Here is a 23,090-nt window from a genome sequence, read left to right on the forward strand (position 1 = left end):
GTATACAGTAAATAAAAGAATCAACAACATCCTTCAATATCTAACTGTGATAAATAGGTTTGTTTACTTTTTTAACCAGAAGATCACCGTATTTCAAGTTGATTTTAGTAAGTATTATTAATTACTATTTTCTGTGATTTATTTTTTATTTTTTTACTAAATATTCCTACCCACACTATCTTCTTCACACCATTCTTATGAAGGATTTTCAAAGAGTCATTGTAAGTCTGAACGAAGAAATTAATCCTTGTTAACGTAGCATTATGAAAATTAAAGACAGATAATATTTGGTTATCATGAATGCGTGTTGTGCTACGTTCTTTTGCTATAAATCAGAAGAAATAGTAACTGTGAGACCCTAAGACGGAAAAGGAGTCAGTGTCTCATCATTTCTCTTGCAGTGATCAGCACAATTCAAAGTCATTCTAGTATGACAAAAAGCATTTTCCTTCAAAAATATTTCACCCTTTGCTAATACAGTATCACACATTAAAGCCCCCCTAAATCCACAGCACAGATTTTTTTTTTTTCATTAACACAAGCCTGAAAGACATGCATTTTCCACTCTGGATACCTGTTCTCTGCCATTCCTCTCTCCCCACATCTAACACTATATATATGTCATATTTTCAAAATATATTTTTCATACATCTCAAAATTGAGGCGTTAAAAACTTCAATTTGTTCCCTAGTTTCCATGAGGTCAGTGAAGCTCTAGAGCCAATTAGACATATCATTATTAGAGAAAATTCTTCTACAGTCCCATCTAAATCTGTCCTCAGAGCTACTGTGTGAACTGTTAGTACACAAATTCAACTATGAACTGAAATTTTCAGTAGATAAAAAGAGATGTCAAAAGGTCTCAAGTCATTGAATTTTATAGTTTAAGAACACTGAAGCTGTAACAAGCTTCCGAGAAGATGCAAATAAGACACTGTAACACTCCAGCTTCCTCCACTTCATCATCTCTAGAAAAAAAATAAGGCAATCCTTTTTCATGTAGAGATGTTTTGGGAATTATGTCAGTACTTTTTGTGAAACAATTTAAGATGCTTGGATGAATGGTACTTTCAAAATGCCAGAAATACTATTTTAAAACTGTTACAATCTCAGTATGTTATTGATTAATCCACATCTTTAAATATTGTTGGCACTGAATCAAAGGACTTTGCATAGTATCATCTCCATTATTAAACACAAGAAAAACCATCAATGCCCCTTCATCTGAATACATGCCTTGAGAAATATCCTCTACTGCTCTCCGAATACCTCTATCAAATGCTCTTGCATCAGCAGGACTCTGAAATGTGAGGCCAAACTTTTTGTCATCAATCTTCCAGTGGTAAAAAGTTGGAGTAACTTTGTTGTAAACGAGGTCCTTCTTCAACGTGCATTCCAAGACCACCTTCCAGAAATAAGACAGAAGGAAAAGGTATCACTAACTAATACAGCAAATTTGAGAACAAAATGTAGCCTTCAAGAATTACCTGAAAACATGCATCAAAAGAGCAGATAAAAGCCTCTGTTTAAATTTCTTCCTATTACAAGGATGTAATTTTAACTTAGTTGCCATTATGGCCAAATTATGCACTAACAGCTACTGATAGGGCAGTATGGGTTAGGGACACTGTGTGCTGAGCAAATCGTCCTAGCCTCTGAGGTTTCTCATACCTGCAAGCAAGCACTTGTGTCAGTACACACTTACTAGAAGCTCAGCAAGTGAAATAAGCCACACCTTGAAAAAAAAAACAGTATGCTAATATCTAGTACTGGGAGTTTTATATGTGTACTTATTCTACACAATTTTTGAGTTTCAGATTTGTTATGTATGAATTTTTTTTTTGGTGACAGAAAAATGAAAGATTTCTTATGACATGGGAAAATTAAGTTAATTAAAAACATAACAAAAATCTCTAAGTTAAAAAAAAAAATCTGTCTGTACTTATTCTTATATATCCTTTGCATTCTTCCTTTCCTTTCCTTGTCTATTTATTACATAGGCAAGTATTTTTTTTCCTCCTGCTCTTCATTAGTTATTCCCCCTAAACTTCATCCCACTGCTAATCATCTCCTTTCAAGTTTTACTGTCTCTTATCCCTGTCTCTAGAAGGATGGCATTCTTTCCACACATACAAACCCTTTTAGCATTAAAATCTTTTTTTTTCCTCAACTCTGAGTTCTATATATATAATTTTTTTTTTACTGCCTAAAAATTCCCTACAAGGTACTGCAGCAACAAAAATCATTCTGCAGTTCTACAGTGTAGTAACTGATCATTCTTTGTTATTTTTTGATGATTTTAATCTTGCCTCCTCCAAAAAGAAAAGCAGTTCAAAATGAAGACTTCTCACACCATCACATTTTCTTCATCTGTGATCACTTTGGGGGGGATCTCTGCTATATTAGACACCAACTACTTTCACACTATATTTTGTATGCAGTTTCATCCAAAATCAGTAAACAGTACTATAAGGCTGATTTTTTAGTATCTCAATGAACACCTGCTCCTGGAGGAGTTAATACAGATTTCTTTACACTGAAAATACTTATCTGGAAGATAAATATTTTTACAAGATAGTAGCACTGAAGATAAACGAATGGAATAGAACTTTAGAGGGTATGATTTACAAACCAAACCAAACAAATCCTGCCACCCCCCAAACAAAAGCTCAACCTACAGGACATTCTAGGAAACAACCATTAACAAAACAAGCAAGCATCCTATACACCAGCATAATTATTTTCAGCCTGATTTAAGGAAACAATGAATTTGACAGGACAGGAAAAGACTGATTCTACAGCACTAGAAACGTATGAAAACATACCAGTTAATACAGTAGATGTATGTTGAAAGGGGAAAAAACAGTTGCATCTTTCTGAGTTCTCAAATATCCCAAACTCCAATTAATTTTTACTACACTTTTTTTTGTTATGGCTCTTATCTCTCCAGATTGTATGTGCATAGTATCATAAAGAGAGTATCATGCTCCCATGTGGCTACTAAAATCTGTTTTCCCAAACTTTTTAAGTAGACCATCCCTAAGATTTCCAGTGATAGGCACAATGAAAATCTGTGAAATTGTAAATTAAATGAATATGTCTCAAAATAATTGCATTTCTTAATAAACAAGGGCTACTGTTCTGATAGTTCTCTTCACTAAGACTTCCATGCCAGTATGAAGCAGACACCTCAGCATTCATTCATGTTGCAGAATTCTCAAACTCATGATAGCAAACTCCAGAAGCACACAGCTGCAGAAAAAAACCACTCAACTCCCAGAGCATATGTAGCACTGTGTACCTATTTACTACTATTTAATATGAAAATACTTTGTTAATATAGCATCCAGATCTCATTGAGTGCAACACTAATGAGTTCATAATTATTCAAACATACTTGCTTGCTGTATGTTTCTTTCTTCATCTCTACAAGCCACATTCTTCAAAGGTATTAAATCTACTTGACTTGTATGGACAAATTTCTCAATCTTACAATTCCAAGACAAGTGTTTTCAAACAAATTTGAGATGAATATTCAAGATATTGGCATTTTTATCTTGCTTTGGAAACAAGTATGAGAAAAACTTATCATATTTGACAGATATTTCTATTCTGGTAACAGACCCTATAATCAAGCATCTCTATAAACTGGAGCCAGTTACTATTTTACTGGTTTCTAGTGTTCTACACAGCTTACATTACATCCAGATAGTTTCACAGTTTCTCATTTACAGACCAAACTTAGAAACACATAAGCATATCGTTTTTTATCATATTTTTGAATACTTTTACTGCTACATAGAATTGTTATATATGCAGTGGTAATTAGTGCTGAGAAAATGGTTGATAAAAAGGAGATTTGAGAGTGTGGCCATGGGAGTCGGAAAGCCCCGTGTTTAATGATAACATTAGACTCTTAACGATGAGTCCATCAGGAATGTAAAAGAGTTTAGAGGGAACACAGAAGGGTGATTCAGGAGACTCCATGCTGTCTCAGGTTTCTTGTTCTCCAGCCGTTAAGGCATGGAAGTTTCTGGGTGTTTGCTGTTGTTATATTCAAAGTTGTCTGAGCAATGAAAAGTTGTTTTGAGAAGAACTGATGTGGGGAAAAGGTTATAAGAGGGGAGCCTGTCCTCAAGATAAAAAAAAAAGGCAACCCGATGAAGTTATGTCATCAATAAAGAAGTAGAAAGAAGGAAAGAAAAGGAACAGGCTAGCAGAAAGAAAAGGAACAGGCTAGCAGAATGAAGACCAGGACGGGAACAGGCACATTGATTGCCTCATGAAGATAGGCTCAGCAAACCGCTCATACGCTGGAAATAGGTGCACTGGAGCTGGAGAGAAGCGGACCCATGCACACAACTGCCCCTCGCTGGTAAGCAGTTGCGCGTTATGGGGAATCATACGTCCTTATAAACAAAGACTGTCCTGGTAACCTCACGGCTTATTCTCCTTATTAACAATTGGACAGTTTATGAGCCTGAAATATAGGACCAAACTGAGGTCAAGGTGTGGAACTCTGCAACTAAAAACGACAAGGTTGCAGTGGGATTGCTCGGCACCTGGTGAGCAGTCTCTGAGGCCTTAAAGAGCCCTGTGGGACCACAGTCAGAAATGTGTGGGTTGCCAGGCAGTGAGGGAGCTGCGGGCTCCTTTACTTGTTCAGGCTGGAGAAAAGGAGGCTCAGGGGCGACCTTATTTCTCTCTACAGGATCCTTAAAGGAGGCTGTAGCGAGGTGGGTGTTGGGCTATTCTCCCACGCGCCTGGTGACAGGACGAGGGGGAACGGGCTAAAGTTGCACCAGGGGAGTTTTAGGTTAGATGTTAGGAAGAACTTCTTTACTGAAAGGGTTGTTAGACATTGGAACGGGCTGCCCAGGGAAGCGGTGGAGTCACCATCCCTGGAGGTCTTCAAAAGACGTTTAGATGTAGAGCTTAGGGATATGATTTAGTGGAGGACTGTTAGTGTTAGGTCAGAGGTTGGACTCGATGATCTTGAGGTCTCTGCCAACCTAGAAATTCTCTGATTCTGTGATTCTGTGTGACTGCTACGCCATCGCCCCCCCCTCCCCTCCCGCTACAGCCATCGCAGGCCTTTGCTGTTAGGCCCCCTGGTGACCTGGACGTGCCTTTTGACCCAGGCCCTATTGGCCTCGAAAAGGAGATAGATATGCTTTTCTTCGATTCGGGAAGAACGGGATACATAAGGCTCAAAGACCATATTGCTTGACAACTTAAAGCAAGACATATTGCTCAAAAGGAATGGAAAATGGAGACTGTTAAGTCATGGAACTTAAAGGATTGTTTGTTACCTTTCCTGATTGTATAGGCATACTCGGGTTTAGTATGTAAAGCAATGTTCTGTATATTTAGAATGTTTGATGTTCGTGCGTGCTTGTTGGCGGAGCATAGACTCTCCGCACACCCAGCGCTGTTTACTTGCCTTTTATACCTTTTATAAATATTCTTTTATAAATATTACTAAATTCAGATTGAGATGAGACTTTATTTATAACAGAATCAAAGACTTTTGTCTAGTCTTGGGACCAAGCAGCATGACCTGATCATATTACTGTTACAAAGCATATGTACCTCAGTGCCATCATGACCCCATGACAATTATTTTTCTATGCATGCTTTTTTCTCCCAGTTCAGAAAGATGCGAGGACTATACTACAGCTATCAGAATCAATCTTTTAGTTTTTTAATTGGTGTTGAAGTTTGAAATTAAGTAATTCAACAAGCAGATTTTTAGAACAGAGTAACATTTATATTCAGTTTCAGCTTTGCATCTTTCCATTTACACAATTACTTGCTCTTCAAAGAAAGATTTTAAACTTAGACTTGCCACCCTGACTAGTGATCCAAAATTTATTAGACACATTTTTCAGTAAAAGCTTGCATAGGAAAGGACGGAAGAAGAGCATAAGGTACAACAAGAAACTCTGTTAGACTTTTCGTTTCAGAATGTAAGATTCTCAAAGTCTAAAAACCTGTAAGTGTAGTATATGTTTAACACTGCTGCCATTAAGATAGAAGAGAACTACTGTAAACACAGTAAAACAGAGCAGCAGAGTGACCAGGTTAGAAGGGAGTGCAATTGTTCCCAGCAGACTGGCTGGAGCCAGATCTAGGAAGGTGGGTATAATAAAGGAGGAAACGTGTAATTATGTCAAGGGTATTTTGTGAAGACTTTACATTCCAACACAGATCTAAACAACCTGAGTAAACCAGCAGGAAGCATTCCCTCTTCTAAATTAATTCAGTGGTGCCACCACTTTGATTTCCTTCTCGGTTGACAAGAATGCTTTTTGTCAACCCAGGAGATGTTTAAATAGCTACACACTGCACAATATATATATATATTTTATGTTCTACATGCAATCTGAAGTTTGTTCATAGCAGTGCTGATAGTAATCTAAATCTCAGGTATATAAAGAAATTATGAGAAAAACCCCAGGGCAACTGTGATGAGGTACTTCAGTATTTTGATGTTCAATCCCAAATTATATGATTTATATAATGATGACCAAGATCTACAGTCTTAATTAGATGCCCACATATGCTAAAACATATATGAAGAGATTTGGCACTTTAGAATGGAATTACAATTGTCAGTAGCATCAGATGCAGTACTTGGAGAGGAAGCAACTAAGGCCAGTTTACAAGAAACAGTAAGAAAAACTCTCTCATTCTTTTTGAATATAAGGTATCTAGCTACTTCTTCAATGGCTAATCTATTATCTTATGTATGGATTTTTTTGCTATGGAATAAATTCTTTCTTCAACATGTAGGCTTGAACAGTAATATTGTTTGTATTACTGTTCATGTTATACTGTTTATATATTTTCCATGTATCTTAGGTAAAAGCCATAGATCTAAATGTATTTGCTGAGGCATTTCAAAACCCATGTTTCCCCATCTCACAGAAAAAGTGCCCACATTTCCATGCTACAGTAGTTTTGTGGTTTATTTTTTACTATTTTTACCAGGATAAGGGAATTTCTGCACCTTTTCTGGAAGCTGGGGTAGCTCATAAAAACAAAACAAGACAAAAAACTGCTGGTCAGAGGAAATCAAAATATAATCCATTTAAAAAGGTATTTTAACAGTGTATAATGTGACTGAAGAGGAGAGAAAAGACCATCTGTAAGGATTAGCTTTTTTCCTTTTTTTTTGGTGTTAATCCATTGGAGTATTTTCAGAAATGCCTCTGTGTATCTTTAAAAACACATATTGAACAAACAATTACATTTCATCTTCTTGGTATTTTCCTTGTATTGCATAACATAATTGTCTACTGTCAAACCTATTTGGACTAGAAAACCAGTTGTTTGGCTTCATTAAGAAAAGGTTATAAGCTGTGCCTTAAGTGAATCCACAGGAATATCACTAAGAACAAACATAGGGCCATTATCTACACAGAAAATAAAGAGCAGAATGTTTTTTAGAATCGATGACCTGATCCTTATCTAACAAAAGTTCTCTTCCTGTCCCTGCTATGGGGGAGGAATCTGCAAACATATTTATACTAATATGGACTGGATTTTGGACAGGAAGATGAGCAGACACATTTAAGCCTTCTGCCAGAAGCGGAAACGAAACAAGGCTTGCCCAGGGGAATTGGGAGAGAGAACACAAACAGATCAGGACACTCATGCCTGCAACATTTTCATATGCATGCTGGAGAAACTTCAAGTCAGCCTTCAATTCTGAGCATTTTATTACCTTAGATTCTGAAGGCAAACAGTGAATGTTGAAAGTATTAGGAATTAAGAGAAAATTGTCAAGTACTTCTAAATGCAATTAAGCTGCTCAAAAACAGCTTCAGTACGGCTAAAAAAAGTTCTAAAGGGAACTACTGCAAAGTGAGGAAGGAACTGCAGGTGCACATAGCTGTGCGGGAACACAGGGTACTCTGCTAACAGCACTACGCCTCGCTGAAACAACTGAGTCAGCAGAATTTCTATTTATATGCTCTCTTCCTACAGCAGTCACAGTCAAGGCACAAAACTCAGCAGTCCTGCCTCAAGGGAGAAATTGGTATGCTTGAGAAGAATCAGCAGCATGGCGTAGAGAAGTAATTCTACCTTTTAGGCTTACACAGCTTAAGTTTAGGGAGTTGTAGATTATTGGCAGAAAACAGTAAGCCTTTGATAGAAGTCGCTAAGATAGAGATTTTGTGCTTTCCCCACTTTGTTTCCAGTGTAACACATTCCCTTCAAAAATCGACTGGCATACAAGTAACCCAGCAAACATTAGTAAGCCAATTCCATCTTCCATAGGTTTGCAGGTAGCAACAGCTGATACTCTACACCAGTTTTTCTTTTGGGAGGCTGCCTTTCATGGTGCTATTTAAGACATGTTTGTTACAGCTATTTATTTATTGTAGTTGATAAATTAATACTGTCTACATATTTGTTAAACCAGATGCATTTTTGGACCTGCTAATAACTTCATGATTTCTTCCAATAGAGAAGTGGCTTTAATGTAGAACAGCTACCTTTTAATTACCATAATCAATTATTGAGAAATTCCTTCTGATTTTGTGTTCTTAACAAGTTCTCATTTTCTAAATGCTGACAACACTGCTAATAAACACAGTATCATCAGTGTATAAACAGGTCAACAAACAGATTTTACTTTGACCCTCCGTTGGAAAAAAATGACTAGCAAAATGTTTTTTGCAAATGGATGAAAATCTACAGTGAAAAATTACGTTTTTAAAGTTGCTGAAAGATCAAAATCTTTAATTCTAGAAATGTTTGGTATTACCTAAAATAAATAGTTGGATGTCTCGGTATATAGTCATATGAATAAGCTCAGCAACAGCATTAGATTGAGACTGTAAATTTACTTTCCAGTCTACAAGCAACAATATGCAAGCATTAAGTTCTTTGTTGAACACTAAACAGATGTAAATTGTTACCGTTTTATCCCTGAGTCGTTCTCCATGGATAAGAAAATCAGCACAGCTATTCTCTTCCTGGGGAATGACTTTGAAGACTGTGACACAGCTTAGTCCACCCCCTCCAAGTGGTAACCATCCACCACTTGAGTCATCCCGGGTCATCACCACAGCTCGCACTCGTGCATAACTATTACTGGAAGAGATGCAAAAGAAAAAATTAATTTTACATAAATGCAAAACAGCTAAGACTAGTTAAGAAACATGACAAAACAAATAAAGAAGCAAAACAAAACAAACATCACAACAAACCCACAACCAAGATCAAAATAATTCATGTAGTGGAGGTTCACTGCTTTCGTAACTGTCACCTAGGAGAAACCAGTCTGAGATTCTAATAAACATTCCTCCCTAGTTTTATGCCCTCATTAGGACGACTTCACAAGTATCCTCTTTTACTTAGAGTATACATGTGGGTTCCTTGCAAAGAAACTTAACCAGACAGTGTAGTTCCTCAGAGTCAGAATTTATATTCTTCTAGAAACTTTGCAGTCAGTGATCTAGCTAGAGAGGGCCAGTGGCAGGAAAAGAGTACAAATCAGCTCTTGATTTATTTTAGACTAATCATGAACCGAGTCAGCCACCATGAAATCACACAGAAAAGAGAACAAGGAAGCAGAAAGAGGTCAGGCCTTCTGCCACTGAAATCTAAACAAGAACAGGCTTCTAGCCAGAAATGCTGCTCCCTCCTCCCTCCCTCCCACATAAAGAGCCCCTCCTTTGGAAGGGGTAAGTCAGAACACAAGTGCTGTGGGGTTTGACAGCAGAATTGATTATGACTACTTAAAAACTAGTATTTCTATTAGCTGGTTCTCTCCAGTGCTTGCAGCGTGTGGAAAATTACTTTTTACAATTTAATGGCTTTTTCCATCATATAGCATTTTTATGAAATAAACAAATACATATCACTTCGTTCCTTAAAAGCCCAATTTCTATTGCAGAATCCCAGAAAAATAGTTTGTGGTAATCTCTCTCACCTTTTATTTATTTCAACGACACATTTTAGTTTTGAGTAGGAATTTGCAGCTACATGTGTTGGAAAACCCTGTGGTTTGTCATGGAATTTATATGATCTTATCCTACATTTTACATATGGTTTACTGCATGAACAAGTATCCCACCACTTCAAGAAAAATAAGCTTCATGATACCTTGCTTGAGTACTTACACCAGTCAGCATTTAGTTATGTAGAATTTAGTATTTCCTGTTCAGTCCTTAAAAGGGAACAAAGCTATTCCTTCTGTACATAAACATGCATTACAGCCATTACCAAACTGTTGTGTTTGAAAAAGACTAAGGTCTTTTCCCAAAATAACAGAAGGTAAGCTCTTTTGCATAATTAATATATTACATTTGCAGACACACGCATGATTCACACATGATTCATATATATATATATATATATATATATATAAATATATATATATTTATATATATATATATGTATCTGTGTAAATGTGTATGTAAATATAAAATAATTTTGCTGCTCAAATACATAAAGGTCTGCAAAATGGTGAAAAAACAAGACTATCCAATTTTAGCTTATAGGCAAGTGAAGTTGCTTGTAGAGACTTCGTTTACCCCACAAACTAACCTCCTCCTCCTAAACTCAGTTAAAATGACAGTTCAGTCAACATTTTACAGCATTCCTATACCAGTATCTCTTAGTAACTTCTCCCATACAGCAGATAAAGGATTGGATTTTTCTTGATTATATTTCTTGTACGCATCTATCAATTCTAATGTCTGAAAATAAAAATTGCTATAATTTTGATGCTTAACAGTATTACTGAAAGTTGAATTGTTCATTGTTTTCAATCACTACTTAACTCAGAGATAATTTCAAGATTGCAACTGTGCACTTAAGGCAAAAGTAATCATTTATCTCTTATTGTCCCAGGTGAAGGGCCTCCCCTGACAGAAACTGAAGACACCAGGACTTTTCTATGAAACAGTAAGAAATAGGATGCACTAACTGGTTAAACTATATTTCCACTATACTTCCTTCAAGTTAACTACAAATTTAGCTTAAAAAGTTATTTGCTCTATAAATTTGGCTGTCAGTTTAGCTGAATAAGTTTTCTTTGGCATACTAGAACTACTAAAGATGGTATTTAAGATGCAGTAAAGATTCAGTTTAGTGTCTTTTATGGACAGTCACAGAACTTCACTTGGGCTAAATGAGATAAATTAAAACACTACTTTTAAATGGTAGTTTGCACTCCACAACCATTTTCTTTTCAAGAACTGAAGGAGAAGCAAAGGTAGAATATGCATATAACTTCAATAGGTATCTCAGTATCAATATATCAATAGCTACTTCCATTTCTGAGAAGTCTTCTGGAATTTTTTCCCCCCTTCCCTATTGCAAGAAGCCTATCTGTGTCTAGTTAACAATCTTATATTTCGCTTCCATATTTTGTATTCTTTAGACTATTTGAAACAATATGTATCCTTTCAAATATTTTAGAAACTGTCAAATCCACTCCATTAATGCAAGAACAAAAATAAAAGTGCCCAGCAGGCAAATCCGTAATATTTAATGAATAATCTTTTAAATAATTTTTTTTTTAATGACAACTACCTTATAAGTTAAGTAGATGGATTCATTACTGTGCTTGTTTAACAATGCCCAAAACAATGAAGAGACTGCTTTATTTAGTTATTTTATTTCAAAGGAACTGACAATTATTAATGATAGCTATTTTTAGTAATGATACAAGTTGGCAAAGCAGCAGAAGGTCTTAAGAGTGATTTAAATTTCTAGAATCCCCTACAAATGAACTGAAGATGCTGAACCAAAGCACACCACTGCTGCTACTGAAGCCACCCAGCTCTCCTGTGTCTTCATAAGTGAGAGCCCTATCTACATTTCAGAATGTCTATAACAAGTTGCTAAAATGCTGGGATGGTTTAGCTGGGAGAAAGAGCACAGACAGTGCTCCCGTATTTTTCAGCACCAACCCTACAGTATTTTTAAAACCTGAGAGCCTGACATGTTTACCTGCTCTTGCACGTTCAGATATTGCTGATAGAGCAGCTAAACAAAAGAAAACCAGCCAAACAAGGAAATCAATTGAGCACTGCTCTGATTAAACCTTTTATTAGAACTACCACAAATGTGAAGCATAGCATGAAGAGCAGCACTGCAAGAGCAGGTCCAGACCTACTGTATCACATTCAACATTTCCTGAGAGGCTCTGATTTTGGTTGCGGTCACTGGAAACTGTTGAGTCAAGGGCAAGCTTTATGGGAAACACAAAACAGGATGTTGCCCATAGGAGACAGGTGCTCCTCAATAATAAACCCTGAACAGCAGTGAAGACTGGGGAAACCCAACAGCACATGGAAACCCAACACCAACTCACAGTTAGGGAAATGGGACTTCTCTCTAACAGAAGAGTGCCTCAGGTAAGGAGATGAGTATTGCATTCTTATGTGATTACAACAAATTAGAAATTGTGATCATACTGAATTTCTCCTCATACTTAGGTACCACTAAAAGTGCAGCATGTCTGATCTGTACTCCTATTAAACTTGGAAGAAAGTAATTTTAAGACAACATAGTATACTTTCTACTCAGCACTCAGATATTGGATCTGCAAAATTTGATTTTAAAAATACTATCATAACACAATTACTGAAGATGATTCTTGTATTAAAACCAAATGATGGAAAGGGGTGAGCTAAGTAACCTGAGAAAGTATTGGGAGGGCAGAAACAAAGAACTACAAACTGTAAGTGGACTAGGAAGATACCGAAGACACAGTCCTTGCTTGCTAACAACTTTAAGAACATCAAGCATTATGATCTGACCCTGTACAGGTTTTAAGGGCTCTCAGCTCCCTCCAAAATCTGTACTGTACATTGTTGTAATGCTCCTGGGCCCAAAGTGACTTATGACCTGAATGAACAAACTGCTGCTCCATACTGGGAAGCACTCCACTGACCCTGACCAGCAGAGATCTTCAGCCTAGCAACTCATGAATAACCCCTTTGGCAGGGGATCGGGTGATGTCAGGGGAAAAGACACACCCTCCCCCCCCCCCCCCTTTTTTTTTTTTATAATAAAGTTATTTTGTTAGTTCAGGGTATTTCTTACTTGTAATATCAAGCCAATTAAAGATACCAAAGCATTATTACAACATTTGTCCTTTCTTCCATTAGCGATCCAAAAGAGAATGAAGGTTAAGAATTTTCTGCCAAAATATTTTTCCCAGAGAAAAAGATGAAGAGATGTTGAAGGGGAGGAACAAAACCAAAAAGGCAGCTATCTTGTTGCATTCCATTTATTTTAACCCACTTTCTAGGAAAGGGAAGGCTTCCATGCTGATTTATATTACGCATTACATATCTTTTATATTGCATCTTGCACAGTTCTATTTTAAGGTAGGACTGAAAATTAATAAGTGGTCCCAAAAATGTTTGTAAAGGCAACCGAAATGCAACTGTAATTTATTTTTTTTTTCAGTGCTATGAAACTACTACAAGTCACCATCAAAAAATGGTTCTGCAACTTAAAAACTGAACTGTACAAGAAACTGACCCTCCTAGCTTAAGGAAAAATATTTAGTGTTATGGTTTCTTTCCAATCTGGAAAGCAGCTTTGCAGAAAAGGACTTCAGAGTCCTAGTAGACACCAAAGTTGAACACGAACCGTGAACGTGACCTTGTTGCAAAGAAGGCCAGCGGTATCCTGGAGGAGACCTGCCGGCAGGTGGAGGGAGGTGCTCTCCTCTGCTCAGCACTGGTGAGGCTGCACCTGGAGTGCTGGGCTTCCCAGTTCAAGAGACATGGAGCTACTGGCCTACAATGAGTTACTAAGGTAATTCAGGGCCTGGAGCACCCTCGTGCAACGCAAGAGGCTGTGGACACAAACTGAAACACAGAAAGGGTCTAACTGAACATCAGGAAACACTTTCAGTAAAAAAACAACAAAAACTCTGCTGAGCACTGGCATAGGTTGCCCAGAGAGGTGTGGACTCTCCTCCTCAGAGATCTTCAAAAGCCACCTGGACATGGTCCTGGGCACCCCACTCTGGGTGGCCTTGCCTGAGCAGGGTGTCGGACCAGGTGACCTCCAGAGGTCTCTTCTAACCTCAACCATTCTGCAATTCGTTTGCTCGTTTACTATAATATTTCAAAGTACAACAACTTCAATAAAACATCTTAAAAAAATAGCTATTATAGGTTAATTTATCATAAATTCACATATTTTGAAGTATGGCTTGTTATTGCACAGAACTACTAGATAAATACTTGTGACAAGGCTAAGGAAAAAAAAGTGATTTTGAATTCTGAAAAATCTTGACACACTTCGCTATGAAAATACACTGTATTTGCTGGCATACAAAGAACAGCTCCAGGCTAATCTCTGTGTGAACTTGTCATGGATCAAGGCTCCTTACCTTTGGTTGGCACTTTACACACGTACTTTAACCCCTCCAGCTTCTGGTGCTTGTATGTTTTTAGCCTCACCCAAAGAGCTTGGCTTTTTATGGTTCTTATTATCCAAGCAGCTTTGCAGCTGATTTTACTATTCCCAACTAGAGAAGTGTTCAATGAGTAAGTGCATGCCAGGAATACCAAAAGGTAATACCAAACCACCATACTAAAGTCTATTTGACTTGCAGATAACATTTGTTGAGTATCAATTCAATTTAGAAGAAAGTAAGTAATTTCATCAGTATCACTTGACCATATTGGTAACCTACTGATGATGAAAAGCCTGTTGTTACAAAAGGTTTAGAGAATGACTACCACCAGCATGAAACATTAATGAATTATGTGCAACAGGAGATGCAAATATAGCACTAGTAGAATGCTGAGCAAAACATTATTTACAACAAGAAAATAAATGACAGCATATCCTATTATTTTGTGTGTAAAAGAAACTATGTATTTTTTTGCCATAATAATAACTATACACAAGGCTTTGCCTGACATGTCTGTTACCATTCTCAACATTATATCAGAACACATACCAAGCTGTCATACTCTTAAAAGGCAAAACTAGATTTTGTAGTATTTCTCTTTCTCTAGTATTTCTGTAGATTTTCACTGTTAAGAAAAATCTCCTCTAAGAAAAATCTCCTTTTCTCTTTTAAGAAATGAGAGGTAAAATGTATGCTATAAGGACAGAAGGTACAGCAACCATGCCTGGTTGCCATGCTTAGGAATTTTTTTTTATTTTTTATTTCTTTTTATTTTTGAGAATCTTAGGAAGAAAAGACATGGAGTTTCAGGAGGAACCATAGACAAATGTTGGTATATTTAGGATGTTGGTACTCACACTAACTTACAAATGAATAGTTTGGTTCCCATCACACTTTGGACTCTGCAAAAAAAAATGAATTGGACATTCCTGCTTGAGCAAAAAGATACCTACAGAAGCCTGAGCTACCAAGCAACCTAGCCTGAACCCAATGTGGCAGATAGAAAAGGCTACATGGGAAACAATATCACCTAAGGAGGTAATAATTGGTATCCCAGAAGAGACAAAAAAAAAAATACATACAGTGCTTATTTAGTAGGAGAGGCAATATAACTTGTAAAACAATGTGTTTGACAGTCAAAAGGGAAAAATGAGACAGATGAAAGAGTGTCCAAAATGGGAAATTGTCTAAACAGTATATTGATGTTAAGTGTTGTCTTGGACATAACACAAGGAAAAAAACTAAAAAACGGTAGCACTAGAATCACATTCCTATTTGAATACAGAAAACTCAAGATTTGTGACAGTGCGAAATAACTGAGGATGCAAGGAAGAATGGCTATTGTTGCAAGAGTTTTTACAAAAAGCAAGAATGCATGACAAACTGAGAAGCTGCTAAAAATTTTGAAAACCATGAAAATTACCAAGTAGAAATTTGACATTTGTGTGAATAATATTTAACCCTGCTTCTCAGCTCTTCTTGTTTAATAATAGTAGATAGTCTCTATGACTATATATAACTGTATGTCATCCATGATCATAGGTTACATGAAATAACCTTTAAGTACATTGAAGGAGGTCACATCACAAACCCGGGTTGCACCTCTTTCAAAGAAACTGCCTTCTGTAGGCTGAAGTTTTTGTAATGGTATGGCTTTCGTAACACAGTATGATAATAGCATATTATTTGGAAAATTGCATCTGATATCAAATACACAAGCAAATAAAAACTTTCCCAAATAAGTTAAAAAGAACCGAAGTAACATTCAAACATGGGTTAACATGTTTTAGATAAAGAGCAGAACTAAGAGAAGCAGCAGAAACAGTAAGGAGTACTCCTCCCTTGGAGAAGTGAGTGAAATGAGTGGGACTTCCACAGCTACCTGTTTAACAGAGGAGTGTTGGTACTAGGTGCTCCTGGACTAATTTCCTTCCAATTTTAGGCAGGTGGGACAACAATATAAGTGGTTAGATCCTGCTAATCATATGCTTCCCCAGGCCTAACAGACTTCCTGCAGAAAACCGTTATTTCTCCTTCTCTTTACACACTGACAGCCATGAACTCCAGAAATACCCAGTCTCTTCATCCCAGTCCTGCTTCTACTCTCTCTCTCTCTAAATATATATATATATACATACATATTCTCATTAGCTCCACCTTATCCTGGAATTTCTAAAGATCCAGAGAAATATCTTCACTGCATTTATAGCACAGAACTGCCAATGACTCTTCAAAATCCACGGAATCACTACTTGTTTCTTACCACATAGCAGTTGAGGTATTGGGTACTGAGGCCATGCATTAATTGCAACTTGCTTACTATTGAAACGTAGAGAAAAAAAATCCATTAAAAAAAAAAAACAAACAACACAAAACAAGAGTAATTTAAGAAAAGTTTCTGTTTCTTCTAATCCTTGCAGAAGCAGAGGAATGTCTAAAGAAAAGATGGAAGATGAGCTCTGGCACTTCAGTAAACTTAAGACAAGGACAAGGTTGTAGCCTGAGGCAGATTCCACCAAAACTAACACAGCTTGACACTTTTAGTAAATATACTCAGACAACATCCATCCAGTCAAATTTTTTTATTATTATTTTTTTTAAATAAAGCTTACATATTCAGTTGTGACTTATTTTCCTTGGAATAGCAATGCTTACTACAGTCAATAAAAAAATAAAGTTCAGACACAAAGAGTATCTGAAAAACAAGTCAGAATTCTCTCTTCTCGGGACCATTTTCCTCCACTCTTACATGCAAAGCCCCTGAGCTTCACTCAAATATGCGAGTACAATTAGATTATGCTTGTAGTCAAAGCTATTAGTCATCTAGCCATCAAGATTAAGGATGACAGGACTCCGGAATCCCTGTTAACAGGAAATATGAATGCATTAATCAACAAGTCACTTTGTAATAATGTTCTTGACCAGTAAAATAAGATGAAGGTAACTAATACACTGAAATAAAACTATGGAATTTTTTTATGAGCAGTTTTAGCTACCCTAAGAAGGTGTGACTGCCTGTACTGCATATATGTTATTTTCAAACAAGCATCTATGTAATTTCTATGCTTCTTGCAGTTAAAAATAGTACTCCACAAACGTCCAAAAAACTATTACTTGCCACCTAGCACATCTAAGAAATTATTCTGCAAAAATAAGTACAAAAGAGACAAACTATAAACTGCTATACTTTCTCTAACACACTGGAAAACAGTCTCCTATTTTACGTTCACTATATCTGAATTTATTTCACCTTATCCTGGACTATGGGACAGCAACCGCCTGTAATAAATTTAATTCAATAAAGCCCTGAATGCATGATGATATTCAGTATATAGTTTAGCTGCTGAACTGCTACATACATCTTTTGCCAAGATATTTAGCGAAGGAAAAAAAAAATACACGTCCCACTCAGTTTATTCTCCTCAAGCAACACTTCATAGGGAGGGCAACCACAAATTTAAATTTAAACCTTGCAGTGTTAGAACAAATGTGTAAAAGACCTACCTAGATCATTCCTGACATTCATTTCCCTGCACTGAAAACGTTCAGAATCAAAAATCAAATAAAGCACATCAGCTTATAAAAAAAATAATTTTCCTTTAAGTGTCTTGCTGAGCTTTGATGTTACTAATGAATATGGAAAAAAATGTTTTAAAACTATATGCATTAAAACTGTAGTTAATATTGTTAAATCTAAAGCTTGTCTCAACATTTACATTGAAATGACTTTTCAGGGACCTTAACTTGTCCATAGGAAAGTGATCCTGGAACACAATTTACTTTGCAAAACAATCACAAATGCAACTTTTTTTTTTTTTTTTTAAATGTAAGATGACAAAAAAACAGGCTTCCAAAATTATGTTTCAAACAGAAACAAAGTGGACAAATCATAAATATCCACATTAACAAATGAGAAAGAAAAGAAGCCAACCTGCAAAATGCTTAACAGAATTTATTTACTCTAGCACCATAGCCAGAGTAAATAAGAAAATCTGAACCCAGTTTAAAGGATGATAACTTGTCAACTTCCAGCTCTATTTTAAGAGTTTCTGTTCAGCCATTGAAAGGAAGTTACCACTCCCCTGTTATGCAGCACCACATGTTGCAGTCTGAATCAGTCTTTTCTTTTTTTTTTTGTATTTTCCCCCCCTCAAAAGACACATGAGGGAGAGACGAAGAACTGAGACAGATAAGTGAAAGACAAACGCGAAGACTTCTGTTACAATAATCCATCAAAGGAGAGGAAACAAGTTTAACAAGATTATACAAAATGTTTTAACAATGTGCCCTTCACGTTTGCAATACTTCAGAATGAACACTACGATTTACTTAGCCAATATGTAACTGTATGATCTATGTTTGATAATCTCAGTAATAATTAGTATCCTTAGCCAGCAGTCTCAAGCATAGAAGGGATTCACAAGTCCTAAGGTCAGAGAACATCGGAATGTTAACAGAGCATCAGAAAAAAAAAAAAAAAAAAATCAAATCCTGTTGTAACTGCATTCCCTACTCCAACTACAGTGTTCATGAGTTTCTACAAAAAGCAATACTTAATGAATACATAGTTCATGCATGAACACAACAAGCAGCAAAATAACTAAAAGGCCTCTCAGTACAAAAGGAAGACTACTTAAATTGTATTATTTGCTGCTATTCCAGAGGTTTAAAAGCTTATAACCAATTACTGAGAAAAAGAATACAAGTCACGCATGTGTTTTCCCCTGAAAATATATAACATCGAAATAAGAATACGTTCACACTTCATAACTAATATCTAGTCATGAGAACTCCTATAATAATCACTGAATCTCTCAAAGTCTACTCAGCAACTGAAAATGGGTCCCTAAGCTAGTTTTTCCTTATTTTGGCAACAACAAAGTCCTAAACAAAAAGTTACAACACTGAGATCATGAGATGATTTAGTGTAGTGATAACATCTTGTTGCTTCCTCTTTGAACTTTTCACAACCATTAATGCCATTAGAAGTTATGGGCCTGGGGTAGAACTTCACCATAAGGGGGAAGTGGTGAAAAGGGTGCTGGAGATAATTAAGGGAAGCTGCACAAAACCTATGATTGGAGTACAGCAGGCCATAATGAAAGCTCAAAGCAATTGTTAGACAGCAGAATCTAGACAAGGAATAAAGAAGAAGTCCTCCCGCTTCAGTCGATCTAAGAGACAGAAATGGCACATCAGAACAATTAGGCAGATTTTTGTGCAGCTGACATCTGTGTTGCATAGTTTTACTGGACAATACATATGGCAATCCACCCTAAAAACGTTTTAAGTACAACTATCTGCCATTTCTGTTACATAAAATACAGTATGATTAAATAGCAAAGTAGTATAAAGTATAAATCTGAAAAAAATTACTAGGTCAATGTAGTGAGATATATACTGAGCCATTCCACAAATATTTGTGGGCTTGTATTTAACAGAACTGCTAACAGTGAATCCTGACTGCATATTTGAAGAAATACAAACAGAGAATTAAAGACTCCTGCTTAGAGAGACAGAAGAAAAGATTATGTATTTGATAAATATAAGGAAAAAACAGACTGGCAGAATGGACAAAAATGGATGGTGAAGCTCAAATACAAGGAACAGAAATTTGAATTTGGTAAACTACTAATTTCATCTTTATTTTTTGCTACAGACTTCTGCTCTTCTAGCAAGAGAAGGGCCTTCTCTACTTATGCCCCAAGCACAAGATCTAATAGGAAAAGTAGTATGAATTACAAATAATTTTATCTTATTAAAAAATTAGACTGAGTACTTTTATCTGCAATGAGACTGTCTGAATAATCCCAATAAGCCAGGAAAAGTCATTAACTGCTTTACTAGCTAAAGAAAAGTAATCAGCATTTTATTAAGCATCCTGAAAAAATGAGGTCAAACGACCAATAACACATTACAAGTATTTTTTTCCGTGATGCTAATAAATATATATTTTTAAAAACTATATAGAATTCCCTATTTAGGAATTTGAGCTTAAATGACCGACTGTATTATAAAAGTTCATCTGAGAACTCTCTAGACTTTGTTTACAACCCAAAATTAAGAACGCACTCGTCCCATCTGAGTTTGTCATGGTGGATGGGGGTTTTTGAGGAGTCTGCTTCTTGAATTTGGTTGCACAAGTGACAAAAAATTACTGTGTTTGAATGGATGAAAGAATACTCCCTAGTCATACAGTAATTCCTAGACAGAATTCATTTGGCTGTAGTTTTTTAAATAACACTTGCAGGAGAGGTAAAGACTTGTTTTTTTTTTTTTTTTAATTGTTATTATTTTTAAGCTTATTGACTGCAAGAAAAATCAAGAGAGAAATGCTGGTTTGTGTTTACGGGTTCCAGAACCACTACTCCGCATTGTAACTACCTATGACTAAAGTAGCTCCTACTTACTTTCTTTGTCTGTATGTTGACTGGGAAGTGTTGTGCGACTGGTACTCAATGCAACCATTTATTTGAGGCATTTTCACAGAAGACTTAGTAAAAACCAGTATTGACTATTCCACATGAAAAGCTGATGTTTAAAGAAAAACAGCTGACACAGTTGTTTCTTTAGGAAGCGCAAAAAAGAAAAGATTGCCCAAGAGTTATTTAAGGGGAAGAAAGGGGAGCTAAAAATGCCAGAACTCAAGTAACAAAAATGAAGTAATAGATGTTTCAAAAGTCAGTTACATGAACAGATCAGGGTTGGGGGTGGTGGTAGGGAATACTGCTTGCATAAATTCCTCCCTACCACGTAAATTAAAAAACAAACACAAACAACATCCCTTTTTCCCAAAAAAGAAGCAGAGAAATGAGGAAAAACTGGATGCCCTTCTTCAATGTATGCAGCACAAACACTACTTGTGCATCTGTGTATATATGTATGTGTGTATGTATGTATATATGATATAGGTACCTATATCCCTCCCATGTGTGGGAGAAACATAATCACAAACCATATCCTTGTTCAGCATGCAATTTGTGTGCAGTGACTTTCTATAATATACTGATATCTTCTGCATTAAAAGGGAAGTATAAAATTTGTAGCTAAATCTGAACCAGTAAAAATTGTTTTAAATTGGTTCCAGAAAATAGGGGAAAAAGTGAAACACTGAAATTTAAATTTGTAAGTGCATATGGATTAAATCCTTTCCAACAAATACAAGCTGTCCTATTACAATGTAGAGCTGTATCATGTTAATCTTTTTAAATAACATAGGTGGAAAACTGCTAGGGATAATGACTGAATGGAAAGAAAGGTTAAGATGCATTTATACAGCAAGTAAGCATGATGATGAAAATGACAGCAGTCAGAATTATCTCTTGTAACCACTTTCTGCAGCCTGATTTCAGAAAGTCTTTCAATACTGCTGATAGTTCTCCACTATCTTCTACCAACAGGTCCAGGGCCCCCTTCATACCTGCACTAATACTGCTGTTATCTCAAGCACTTAAAGTAAAATGACTTAGTACTGTTGCCAGAAGTACCAGCCTCTCTCTACTCTTCTCCTGTCCTAATAGTTTATTCTTGCCATGCACTTTCTCCACTGCTTCTGCAAGCAGGCAGCAATCAACACCAGCATGCTGATGTGAATCAAAAGGATAACTTCAGTCCAGAACAATTATCCAATCTTAATCAGTAAACGACTGATTTTTGGTATCAAGGCTCTCTTGTAACTGCTCAAAATGGTTCTGGAAACAGATTATATATTTCACACAAGTTCTATGGCAGAGCCTGAACACATGTATGAGAGCTTGCTTCACATTCAGCAACTGCTGCCAAGCTCATTCACATAAACCTGTTTAGATCAGGAAAGGATGGGGCAGTCACATTAAAGCCCAGTCAGAGCTTGGCTGTTTCTCTGCATTATGTATGGATTTTGAGATTAATCCACAACTACCAATATGGATATTTAAGATTTAAGTCATAAATTTTGGCACATTCTTTCTGCAGTATCAACGTAACTTAAATCTTAAATGTCCCCCTTTTCTGGCTTCATACATGTGGAATGATGAGCACCAAACATGTAAGGCAGTTATGAATAGTTTTCTTCCTCCCAAGAAACATACATTTTCTTTCTATAAATTCTTACTGCTAGAAGTTTTGGCCCTCATTGTATTTAGTAAATCCTAGTTTACATGCTAACAAAATAGACTGAGTTTCCTTTATGTAAGGACTGAATACACAAAGGGAAAGCCCTCTTGATTCCAGATGATGCAAGGGGATTAGCTCTGGTAGCACAGAAAATGGATCTTCTGAACACTGCAAAAAGTTTATCCCACAATGTGGTGAAAACTAAGAGGCAAAGAAACCACAATTTTAGTGAAATACAACTGAAAATACATCACAATATGAGAATCAATTACAAGCACATGCTTGTAACTTTAGATTTTGATATAACTGATCCACCTAAAACAGTATAATAAGTACTATCTTGCTGCAGATTAAAACCAAAGTTTTACTCTTAATAATATTACAGTAAATTAATACTAAAGTTCGTAGCCTTACTGTACAAATTAGGAAGTCTGGATCCAAACTCTTAATGGCTTAGCAAAGCTTAAGAATACCAATTCTGGACCTTTATAATGGAAAGGAATTTTGGCAACCAGCATTTTGAATAAAGTTTAACATACAAATATGATTTGTTTGAAGTGATTCACCAGCTCATCTTCGCTGATATATTTTAC

At 36.3% G+C, this 23,090-nt stretch overlaps 1 protein-coding gene across 2 annotated transcripts in view; it reads right to left on the minus strand.

Annotated features, from left to right (window-relative positions):
• Window positions 1-23,090, minus strand: part of SPRED1 (sprouty related EVH1 domain containing 1) — a 59,407-nt gene that overhangs the window by 15,210 nt on the left and 21,107 nt on the right. For both annotated transcript variants that reach the window (XM_005009776.6, XM_072038916.1), the window contains exons 2-3: window positions 8,930-9,104; window positions 1,236-1,404 (exon numbers count right to left, since the gene is read on the minus strand). In XM_005009776.6, coding sequence (XP_005009833.1) covers window positions 1,236-1,404; window positions 8,930-9,104 — 344 coding nt within the window. The remainder of the gene's footprint in view (window positions 1-1,235; window positions 1,405-8,929; window positions 9,105-23,090) is intronic.

This window comes from Anas platyrhynchos, chromosome 5 (genome assembly GCF_047663525.1).
Source record: "Anas platyrhynchos isolate ZD024472 breed Pekin duck chromosome 5, IASCAAS_PekinDuck_T2T, whole genome shotgun sequence".
Lineage (NCBI taxonomy): Eukaryota > Metazoa > Chordata > Aves > Anseriformes > Anatidae > Anas > Anas platyrhynchos.